A 12,415-nucleotide genomic window follows, 5' to 3' on the forward strand; every position below is an offset into this window, starting at 1 on the left:
CACTGCCTACGGTGGCCAGGAACTGTGGGGGCCCCTGGGAGTTCTGGGCCACTGCGGGCGGTGTGGGGACCCTGCAGATGAGCTCCCCAGTTTGTCACAGATATTTTTAGTAAAAGTCACGGGCAGGTCACGGGCTTCCGTGAATTTTTCTCCGCGACCTGTCTGTGACTTTTACTAAAAATATCCGTGACAAAATCTTAGCCTTAGTTATCACACACTTTTGCCAAGTCTCACACACAATCTCATACACCCTACCAAGACCTAGCCCATAGTAGCCTTACAATTCCTATATGCTCGAAGTGTAAATCAGAAGCGTAGAGCCAGCTGAAGTGGCGCTCCCTTCAACTTTTGAAGAAAAGATCCAACATAGAAAAAAGATTTTGAAAGTTGCCTCCATCTCAGGTTTTGAAAAACACGATGAAACCTTCACTCTTGTTACTAATGACTGAGCCAGCAGCTCTTAAATAGTGAGAAAATGTCTTGTTATGTTCATCACTTTGATAGATGACCTTCTAATAACATGACAGCTGCATGGCACCAGTATTTAAAATGCACCCGAGTTCAGCCAGACTTGACTGAAGAAACATGGGCAAATATGTTTTTAAAATGTTCTTTTCCCCCTCTTAGGAATTTAACTTACCAGGGGTTTTCAAAAAAGATAAGAAGAAACTATACAAAGCACACAGGCACCATTGCAATAGAATGTAGAGAGAGGCTTTACAAGAAAACAACTTAAAGGTAACTCCAAGACCACTGGGGTTTCACTGAAGCAACTGTGAATTGGTACCCCCAGGTACAATGTCAAGGTGTTAAATTACAAGAGATATACAAATATCAGAGAGAGAGAGGCATTTTAAGGAGGAAACACTGCCTCTCCCTTGCGTGCGCAATAAAACTTTCGGTTGCCATCAGCCACAGTAACATAGCCATTCCAGCATGCCCTGCCTCAGTCATTCCATCTGGTCTCCATGAGAAAAAAATCTTATATTGATCAGACAAAACTCGGATATGCATTGCAAGCCATGAGACTGAGTGGTGAAGTATGGAGAGAAAGATGTCAAGTAGATAAACAACACAGCAGGTTTCACTTTGCTTCTGCCCAAAACAATTTACCAACCTTCTCTCCAAGACTCAGTATCACCGAACTACGCTATAGTGTGGACACTTCACTCTCATGGTCCCTTGAATGTGTGAAGCAGACATAGGGTGACCAGACAGTGAATGTGAAAAATTGGGATGGGTGTGGGAGGTTACAGGAGCCTATGCAAGAAAAAGGCCAAAAAATCAGGACTGTCCCTATAAAATCGGGATAGCTGGTCACCCTAAGCAGACATGCCATGCAAAATACAGGCCTATAACAGCTCTCAGTGCATTATGGGACTTCTCTAATTCTCACCTAGCTGCACAGTTTGAGGTAAATGCACTGGTTCACCAGCACCAACTTTGTTTACAGTTGAAATGCGGAATCTGTAGGGTTCGCCTGGTGAGAGATTGTCCACAACAAACTCTGTGTTTTGAATAAGTTCCTTGTTGCATTGCTGCCAGCCACCACCAGGTGTTTTCCTCTCAACATTGTAGCCTAAGATGCCACAGCCACCATCACTCAGCGGTGTGAACCAGGACAGAGTTACCGAGCGACTACTCTTACTTAAAATCTCTGGATCTTCAGGGGCATCAGGGAGGGCTGAGGGCACAACAGAGTTCCAATGATGTATAAAATAAGTGCTGTCACTTTTTAGTGAGATTACAAATAAGCCCTCATTATAAGCAATAAGGAGAAATCTAAGTGACACATTCAGTATCTTCTTCACCATGAATCGGAGCTGCGTTGTGCCTATGAAAATCAGATACATCTTTGCACAATTGACAACTCTCTGCAGACCTGTGCTGCACCGTAATCTATGATGTGGGGGAGACATATAGAGCGGGGTGGAATTTTTCAGGTAAATAGTTTTTTCACCCCAAAATGCATTTTTGGCTCATCCAAAAATACTGGCGAACATGACCTAATTAATACCGTTTGGGAAAAAGGTTTTCCTGACCAGCAAACTGTCTGAATCTGTCCTTAGCCTAGCGGTTAGGTCACATGCCTAAGATGTAGGAGACCCAAGCTTGAGTCCCCCCTCTGGAGCAGATGTTCTCCTCCCAGGCGAGCAGCCTGACTATAGGCTATACTGGGGTATGGCTGCTCTCAATCTCTCCTGTTGAAACTGTTCCGCTTTGTATAAACACTTACATAGTCATTGGGCCAGAGCGAGAATGTGAGGATGGACTATACCCTGCATTCACCTAAGAGGTAGGAGACATGGCTTCAAATCTTCTCTCCCTGTGATTCAGAGCAGGGATTCAAACCTCAGTCCCTCACAAGTGCCCTAATCACTGGGTTAAAGGTTATAAACGGGACCCACACATCTTTGCTAGCCTGAAACCAACTTTTCCAATTTGCCGACCATTTTCCCTAAGGCTGGTAAGTTTGCAGAGTATTGTTTTAAATAAAGATAGAGAGAACTTGCTCAGAAAATTGGTTTCTCCACAAGTATGTACAGTTCTAGTTAGTACTTTACAGAAGAATGATGGTAGGTTACAAAATGGTGGGTTTCAGCTAAGGAAACACTGAAAAGAAGATCTCAACACTAGTTGGTTTAATTTTCATTTCATGAGACAGTCAGAGCAGAATAGCACAGCAGCAATTTATCAAACCTGAGAGAGCTGGCATGTGTGCCTGTGGGAAGGAGAAACAGAAAACAGCACAGATGTAAGAAAATCAGAGTGACAGAGCTCAATCCTGTAGGCTGAGAATCATAGAATCATAAGGTTAGAAGGGACCGGAAGGGTCATCTAGTCTAACCCCCTGCCAAGCTGCAGGATTTGTTGTCTAAAAACCACCCAAGATGGATGGATCTCCAGCCTCCTTTTGAAAACCTCCAGTGAAGGATGTTCCTCAACCTCCCTAGGCATCTGTTCCATTGTCCTACTATTCTTACAGTTAGGAAGTTTTTCCAGAGATTTAATCTAAATCTGCTATGCTGTAGTTTTAACCCATTGGCTCTTCTCCTGCCCTCTGTGGTGCAAGTGCCAATGGCTAGAATTGGCAGAAACGTTCACTGGATGAACCTACCTATTACCGATAACGTGGCTGATGTAATTGCATCCCTTGCAGCAAAAGTCACCTCTCCAGCATGATGTGGTTGGGCTTTCTTCAGGATCAGTTTGTAGCTGTCTCCATCTGCCTGTATTTCCCAGTTCTCGTCTGGTTGGATATCCATGTCATTAATATACCAGGCGACTTCACTGACTGGCACTGCTTCACTTAAAACACACCTAAGGGTAGCTGGGTCCCCAGCAGTGACTTCAGTGTCAACCAAAGGCTGCAAAATTTCCAGGCGCCATCCTGCAGTTAAAAATATGTAATCAAACCCCAAGATACTGAAGCAAAGATTAAGTGTCAAGATTTATACTTAATGTTCTTGATGAATCTTTCGACAGCTAGACCACATGGGCTGGCGGAAGAGCCTGATGGGTTTTCTGAGGTCTAGGTTACGCAATCTGGTTAGAGGTGGCAGAAATCTTAGAAAGTAGACTGCCAAAGCTATCAGGAAGGCTCCTTCACATCTGTGTGCGGTAGCCTCCTGTTTTTGACCCGCGTTAGCCCTGATTCTGCATGCTCATGTGTAGGTGGATCCCTTTACTTGTGCAGAACCACTTTAAAGTCACTGGGGCTCCGTCCTGGTGCTAGAGTCGATCTGTGCCAACAGGCTTCAGAAGAGGGGCCTTTACTGGTTATAAGGGTCCTTTTCCTAACTGATCAGGGCTTTTAGGAACTAATGTAATTAACAATAATAATGAAGATGATCATGATGTAAATTGTAATCTGTGAACCCTTGAAACAGCTATATCTGTGACCCATTAGAATGCTCACTCTCTGTATGAATGTTGCTTGTTTCTAGCTAATTTGCACAATTTATAAGCATTATATGAGACGTGACATATGTCACTGCTTACACATAAGTGCTTGTCATACAAAACATAAGTAGTAAAGTATAAAATAAAAGATTTATCTGTGTGAAGCAGAAGTAATGCAGGGAGCCTATGACCTATGCTACTCATGAACTATCCAGCTCTGGCACTCAACAAATATTTTTCTGGGTTGACCAGCCTTTCAAACCGGAAAGCTAGAACTCCAAGCACAGGGTTTGTCATTGTTACCTTTCACAGTCAGGAATGCAGATGTCACAGCATCACTAGTCAGGAAAGTCACCCTGCAGTTGTCTTGGGGAGTGAGGTTCTTCAACAGGAGAAGATGCCTGCGTCCATTTTCAAAGTAAACCATCTCAGTGTTTTCTGTGGTTTTGGCAGGCTCATCATCAATCAGCCAGTTGTAATTGTAGCACTCTGGTTTGGAAAGGTAGCACTCAAACAGAGCTTCACCACCTTCCATGGCTTCCACATTCTCCAAACCCTTGACAATACTGTTCTTGGCTAATGGAAAAGGAAAATGATCAAAAACATTAGCTATTTTGCTTACACACTTCTGAGTAGTAGTGAGCCTTAAAGCACACTATGTAATTCCCATCACCTGGAAGCTGATATGAGAGCATCATATGTGGAAAATTAACTTGTGGTTTCTCCTTTTAAATTTCAATGGCATCCTAACACAGCATTATGTTTAAAATACATCCACAACAGCAATGTGATTTAACAAGTAGTAAAATAACTAACACGGTGTTTCCTTCTGGCTTAATTCAACATTTATCCCATAACCTGACCTATATCTTTATACATGAAGGATGAAATCATATTGTTTGTATGTACTGAATAATTGTTCAATGGAAATGAATACAAAAAGCCATCCACAGTCCACGAATATAGGGTATAACCAGTTTCCTTTTGTGCACAACAGGAATCTTTTCTTGCCAACTTCCTCCATATGTATAATTAACATCACAGCTGGAGAGATTTGAAACTGATAGGGAGATCATCTTAAAATCTTACCACCTTTTATACAAAACATGTCCTTATCCCAGCAGCAGACTACTGTCAGATTACAAATATCATTGCACTGACCAAGTCAACAAGGGATTTTGCAAATTGTACTACCAAAAGCCATTTGCAAAATTACAATTTATTGCATCGGTAACACTTTTTTAGTAGTAACTTTCTAATTATTACCAAATTCTTCTGACAGATGTCCAGGACCTGATTTTTTAATCTGAGTGTCAGGGGTTGGGACCACTGTGTGTGCAAAAATGTGCATAGATGTGCATGACCCACTTGCACACAACTACTGCAACTGCGTGCACCAACTGATAGTTGTACACAACTAACCAGTTTGATGAACATATCCCCAATTTGTGTGCACAGCCAGGTGTGGCAAAGTACCTGCTTCTCCCCAGCTGGCTCAGTCCCTTTTTGCCTTGAGGACACAGGCTTGGGCAAAGTAAAAACCTTCCGAGTCACGCAGGGTCTGCCTGATCCTCCTCTCAGTCAGCCCCTTGCAGTTTTTCTCCCCTTCTGGGGACAGAGTGCAGTCTTCCTTGGTGGAAGAGGACAGAGCCTTGCTGCACCTATTTGCTGGCAGCTTCTCTGCTTCTCTCACTCCCCCCCTGTTTCCCTGCCAGGGAGGGTTTAAAAAGGTCACCAGCAATTGGGGCCAGCTGAACCAAATTAGTTCCCTGGTAACCCTTGTTCCAGCTGAACCTAATGTCTCACAGCTGCCTCTCCTCAATGGGTAGGGAGAAGCCTTTTAACCCCCCTGGGACTAATTCCTACCCCCCCCTTTGTAGCCATTTGGCCTGGGTTTGCCACATATCCCCCCCCCCTGCTCAACACTACGGGGTTGGGCTACTTGGGTCGGAAAGCAGTGCACCCTTGACAGGCCATCTGCATTGCCATGTTGGGTTCCAGACCTATGTCGTACGTTGAAGTGAAAGGGTTGAAGCGACAGAAACCATCTTGTTACCCTCGCATTTTTGTCCTTGTTTTGGTGCATCCACTGCAAAGGGGCATGGTCCGTCACCAGGGTAAACCGCCGCCCAAGTAGATAGTAGCGGAGGCTTTCTATGGCCCACTTTACTGCCAGGCATTCCTTCTCCACTATGGCGTATTTCCGTTCCCTAAGTAGGAGCTTCCTACTGAGGAAGAGGATGGGGTGTTCGTCATCTCCAACCATTTGTGAAAGCACCGCCCCCAGCCCTACTTCTGAGGCATCTGTTTGTAGGATAAACTCCTTCCCCCAGTCCGGAGCTACTAGTACGGGGTCTGTGCAAAGGGCCGTCCTCAGATCGGCAAAAGCGGCTTCTGCTGCAGCAGACCATTTTACTATGTCTGGGCCCCGAGCTTTGGTTAGGTCTGTTAATGGGCATGCCCTGGTGGCGAAGTGGGGAATGAACCGCCTATAGTACCCCACTAGTCCCAGGAATGCTCTGACCTGTTTTTTCCGGAGTGGTCGGGGCCACTTCTGTATAGATTCCAACTTGTTGAGTTGGGGCTTCACCATGCCCCTCCCCACTACATACCCCAGGTACTTGGCCTCAGCTAACCCGAGTGAACATTTGGACGGATTTGCAGTCAGTCCTGCCTTCCTCAGGGTGTCCAGGACTGCCTCCACCTTCTCCATGTGTGTCTCCCAGTCGGGGCTATAGATAATGACGTCATCGAGATAGGCTGCCGCGTACTTTCCGTGGGGTCGTAACAGTTTGTCCATTAGTCGTTGGAAGGTAGCGGGAGCCCCATGCAACCCAAAGGGGAGAACAGTGTACTGATATAGTCCTTCTGGAGTTGCAAAGGCCGTCTTCTCCTTGTCGGCCTTGGCCAGGGGGATCTGCCAATAGCCCTTGGTAAGGTCAAGGGTAGACATAAACCGTGCCTTTCCCAATCGGTCAATCAGCTCGTCTATCCTGGGTATAGGGTATGCGTCGAATCGGGACACCTCATTCAGTTTGCGGAAGTCATTGCAGAACCTCGTACTGCCGTCCGGCTTAGGCACTAAAACCACGGGACTGGACCATTGACTATGAGATTCTTCGATGACTCCTAAGGCCAGCATCTTCCTGACCTCTCTCCTAATCTCTTCTCTCTTGGCCTCCGGGATCCGGTATGGCTTGATGTTCACCTTCACCCCGGGGAGTAGGCCATCAAACCCCGGGAAATCTCGTCCGATAAGGACAGGGTACGGGAGTTTCGGAACTACTCCCACTGTCAACTTAGTGGGGTTTCCGAGAACTTCTATGCTTACGGGGATGGTTGGATAATAGTTGACATCCCCATGCACACAGGATATTCCCGAGCGTTTGGCCCGGGATAGTTGGTCCTGCCTGACCAGCTTCCCCGAGACTAATGTGACTGCACTTCCCGAATCAATTAATGCCGTGGTCTCTATACCGTTCATCTTAACAGGCCTAGTGTATCTATGCGGGACCATCGCAACCCCAACCAGACTTATTAGATCACATAGTCCCCTTATATCCCCCAGTTCACACTGCATAGGCTCTCCTAGATTTGGGCATTGGGCAGCAATATGCCCCAATTCGCCACAGGCATAGCATCGGTACCCCGCTTGGGGCAGCCCCCTATTTTTCGGGCTGCTGGGATTTATCCCCCGAGTCTTTCTCCCCCAGTCCTCCAGCCTCTCCGGGACTGCCGGCTGCTCTCCTGCCTCCTTCCTCCTCTCCATTGTCCGGCCTGGCGTTAGGGCAAACCGGGGCCTCGGCGCAGAGACTGGTCTCCGATTCTGGCGCCTCCCTTCCTCGGTGGTCCGAGAAAGTTCTTGGGCTGCCAAGTGTCTCTCTACGAGAGCAACTAGTTCATCACAAGAGGAGGGATCATTTTGACAGACCCACCCTCGTATGTCTGGCGGCAACCCCCTCATGTACCTGTCCAATACCAGGATTTCCACTACCTTCTCTGGCCCATGGATCTCAGGGCGGAGCCACTTCCGGGCGAGGTGTATCAGGTCAAATAGCTGGGACCTTGGTGCTTTGTCGTCCCGGTATTTCCACTCATGGAAGCGCTGGGCCCTCATGGCCGGCGTCACACCTGTCCTCGCCAAGATTTCCGCCTTCAGCTGGGGGTAATCCATAGCTGCGTCTGCGGTCAAGTCAAAGTAGGCCTTCTGGGCCTCCCCACACAGGAATGGGGCCAGGAGGCCTGCCCACTGGTCTTGGGGCCAGGCCTCCCGCAGTGCCGTCCTCTCGAATGCGAGGAGATATGCCTCTATATCGTCATCTGTAGTCATCTTCTGTAAATAGTTGCTAGCCCGTAGCAGCCGGGTCTCCTGGGCCCCGTGCGTCAGCGTGGCCAGGGCTTTCAGCTGGCCCACTACTTCATTCAGGGTGGCTCGATCTTGGGCCGCCTGGTTCATCAGCAGCTGGTTGGTCTCCTGTTGGACACGTACTGCCTCTTGCTGGGCCGCCGCCTGTACCCTGGTAGCCTCTTGCTGGGCTGCAGTGGCCTGTAACAGCGCCTTCACGACGTCCTCCATTTTTTTTTTAATTAATTAATTAATTTTTTTTTTTTTTTTTTTTTTTTTTTTGTGATTTACCTTGCCCTGAGGTGGCTTGCCACAGAGCCACACTCACTAACCCATCCCACCCCTGACACCACGTGTGGCAAAGTACCTGCTTCTCCCCAGCTGGCTCAGTCCCTTTTTGCCTTGAGGACACAGGCTTGGGCAAAGTAAAAACCTTCCGAGTCACGCAGGGTCTGCCTGATCCTCCTCTCAGTCAGCCCCTTGCAGTTTTTCTCCCCTTCTGGGGACAGAGTGCAGTCTTCCTTGGTGGAAGAGGACAGAGCCTTGCTGCACCTATTTGCTGGCAGCTTCTCTGCTTCTCTCACTCCCCCCCTGTTTCCCTGCCAGGGAGGGTTTAAAAAGGTCACCAGCAATTGGGGCCAGCTGAACCAAATTAGTTCCCTGGTAACCCTTGTTCCAGCTGAACCTAATGTCTCACAGCTGCCTCTCCTCAATGGGTAGGGAGAAGCCTTTTAACCCCCCTGGGACTAATTCCTACCCCCCCCTTTGTAGCCATTTGGCCTGGGTTTGCCACACAGGTTAATTGCACAGACACATTAGGCATACACTACTGTACAAATTTATGTACACTGAGTTGGGTGAGCACAGTTTAGAAACAGAAACCCACAACGCTCACATGAGTTATCATGGTCCTCATGATCAGTGTTCTAATGCAGTACCAGAATAATGGGCCAATCAATCCTGTTTAGTAACCACATCAATCATTGTAACCTCTAATCCGTGTGCAATTGCTTGTCACCTAGAAAACTGATATTGAACTATTTATTCTCTAGCAAAGCCAAATCAATTTTTCTGAGGTTCCAGAATTTTCCAACTTGAATGTTTAAAGAGAACAATGGTCTTGTGCCTAGGGCAAAGGACAGGAGTCAGAGGCATGACTGCATTCCTGTATGAATGTATCCGCATCATTTAATTTCTCTGTGCGCCACTTTCCTCATTAGTAGAATGTTGATACTTACAGATCCCTGCCCCCCTGGGGCCTTTTAAGACGGAATTCATTAATACTTGGTGAGTGCTTTCAGACCCTAAGATGGAAGGAGCTACCAAAGTGCAGAGCATTATCATAAATAATAAATTGGCTTTTTAACTGAGCACAATCCCACAGTTCAGAAACCAAATAAGAAACAATATTATTTCTAATCATAATAGCGTACCCAGTAATTGAAAACAAGAAATCCATATGCAAATAGCAGAAAACTAGTTATTAAAACATATCCGTTATGCTCTACTGTTGTTTGTTTTGATCGCTTGGATATTTCGGTGCTTTAAAGGCAGTCCCGTTTTAAATGGCAGGCTGTGGGCCTCGTTCTGTGGTTGCTCCATGTACGTGTCCCACTGAAGTCAAGGAGAGTTCCTTACATGGAGCAGCTGCAGGTCTACCCCCTCAATTAGTTAATACTGGCAAACGTATGGTAGTTTTCTTTGAAGTATCTTATGCACCATCAAGTCTAAGACTGAGATCAGGTGTCTTTCACCTTACATGGGACACCAAATCACCAAATGCTAGACTGGTCTCAAAAACCCGTGGAGGAAGATTTTCAAAAATGCCTTCAGGTTACAGTGTCACAAGTCACAATTAAGGCCAATGGGCCTTGTGCTACTAAATCTCTTAGGCCTTTTTGAAAATCATCCCTGTGATGATTGGACAATTATTTTTTAAATTATATTCATGTCCACTCTGTCCTAAATTGAAAATAAATAACCACAATAAAGACTGTGGGGCACTTGCATAGCACAGTAACTAGGGCAGTACAAGTACCTAAGAGAGAGACAGAAATTAGTGACTCTTGAACGCAGACGCTGAGCAACTGAGTCCAAGACATATATAAACAAAGCTCTGTTAATTAAACCAATAAAGGTTACATATAGGGCCACATCCTGATCCTATTAAAATCAAAGGCAAAACTCTCATTAACTTCATTGGAAACAAGAGTTAGTCTTTGGTGGGAAAAAATATAAGAACAGGATACAACAAACCTTGAAATACTATTTTCTGTAAACCTAAGAATCAAGCTGCTCTCTTCATCGTTTCTATCACAGACACTTAACTACATATAAAGTAATATTTCTATTGTTTTTTCCACTCTGTGTCTCCCAGGGACACTTACAATATCTAATTACAAGAGGCTTTACAAGTTATCATTATTTTAAATAGACATAAAAATCAAGAAAGGTGAGCTGTAGATTAGATTAACTGAAAATAAAAAATACAATGCCATTTTATCCTTTAGTTAATTTTTAAAGCACTTTGTATGTGAAAAGCACTATATAAGTACTATTATTTTTCAAGTCCAAGAACACCACATCTGCAGCATGACAATAATGCTGCAGAACATATCCCATTTGATTAGCGCTACTACCAAATTCAGTTCATTGGAGAGTAAGCATGATTACCTATATGCATTTGGAACCAAAAGTGGGCATTAAATTGAACTAGTTTCCAACTGATTTTTGTACATTTTCACATTCAACTCATGTTAACACCAAACACGTTTCTCATTATTATTGATATTGGAATGAAGACCAAATGAATAGGTAACGATTTGCCACTTATTGTCAGATGCGGCTGTGATTTGCCACTTGGCTGTTATTTGGTCCCCATGGTAGTCTTCCCTTTGTGCTGGAAGACCTCACCTTGAACATCAAGCATAGCCACAACTTTGGTGCTTCCAGCTTCACAAGAATAGATGCCACTGTCTTCTGGAAGAGCAGGTTTAATTTTTAGCTTGGCTACATTCCAGTCCTGCTCGATAATGACTCGTTGCCCATCTGCGGAAACTTCCTGATCATTTTTCTTCCATGTGGCTTGCACTGGTCTAGAGTACTGGCATATGAACTCTGCTGTGCCATCTTCATCAATGGTAATGTCCTGCATGGGACTGACCACCTCAATAGTTGGATCTGTCAACCAACATGTCAGGAGGGACATGCATTAGTGGATCCTTATGGAAAGGGCAGCTTAGATTTTGTCAAGCACAGAGCCCGCGTGGAATGGGAAGCAAAGGAAATGAAATGACAAGCATAAGGCTGCTCAGATGCGCTACAGGTTAGCAGGTTTAGCATTTGCTTGTGTCAGCATCAAGCAGCGTGGAAGCAAACCGGGTATATTAGGATAGCTGTACCATCAGATAGTTTAGACCAATGGTTCTCAAACTTATTTGGTCAGGCCCTCCTTCTTTGTGTCTGAAGTCATTTACGTGCTCCCTCCCCCCACCACACACACACACACACACACACACACACACACATACATACATATACTGCCACCCAGCTCTGGAGGCAGAGCGGAGAGCAGCATCTGCTGGCCGAGCGCCCAGCTCTGAAGGCAGCACTGTGCAGAAATAAGGCTGGCAGCGTGGATAGTGATATTTGTCAGTATCACTTTTCACTGCAGACTTAATGTCCCATTGCCACCCTTACTTCTGCGCTGCTGCTGCCACCCCAGGTGAGGGATTGAGTGGAGGGGAAGGAGAGCCTGAGCCCAAGTGGTGTGGCTCCAGCTATCAGCTCTGGGGTTCCAGCTGTCCCATTTATTCCGGCCTTCCGGTTGTGCATGGCCCTTCTGCATGAGCCCCAGCCACCCGGGGCTGATAGAGCTCTTAAATAAAATCACACAGCTCACACCTCTCTTGACACATTTGCCCCATAGTTTGAGAACTGCTGGTTTAGCCTAAATAACTAAGACTTATACTAAGATTCTTGAAGGCTATTTTTCTTTGGAGAGCATCCGCTAGGATTCTCTCCATCCTCATCATTTCCTCCCCACAACGACACATATCACAGTAGCCCTCGTTCCACCAAGGAGCACTCGATGTGGCTCACTCTCAAGTATGTCAGGGCTTCTCAGAATCTGTCAGGAGTGGAGATAGTGAAGTGGGATGGGTGAGC

General features: G+C 45.9%; 1 protein-coding gene across 1 annotated transcript in view; it reads right to left on the bottom strand.

Annotated features, from left to right (window-relative positions):
- Positions 1–12,415, bottom strand: part of OBSCN (obscurin, cytoskeletal calmodulin and titin-interacting RhoGEF) — a 301,099-nt gene that overhangs the window by 99,469 nt on the left and 189,215 nt on the right. The window contains 3 exon segments of the mRNA XM_045004158.1: positions 1,397–1,684; positions 3,119–3,391; positions 4,207–4,479. Of these exon segments, the coding sequence (XP_044860093.1) occupies positions 1,397–1,684; positions 3,119–3,391; positions 4,207–4,479 (834 nt within the window).

This window comes from Mauremys mutica, chromosome 2 (assembly GCF_020497125.1).
Source record: "Mauremys mutica isolate MM-2020 ecotype Southern chromosome 2, ASM2049712v1, whole genome shotgun sequence".
In the NCBI taxonomy this organism is placed as follows: Eukaryota; Metazoa; Chordata; order Testudines; family Geoemydidae; genus Mauremys; species Mauremys mutica.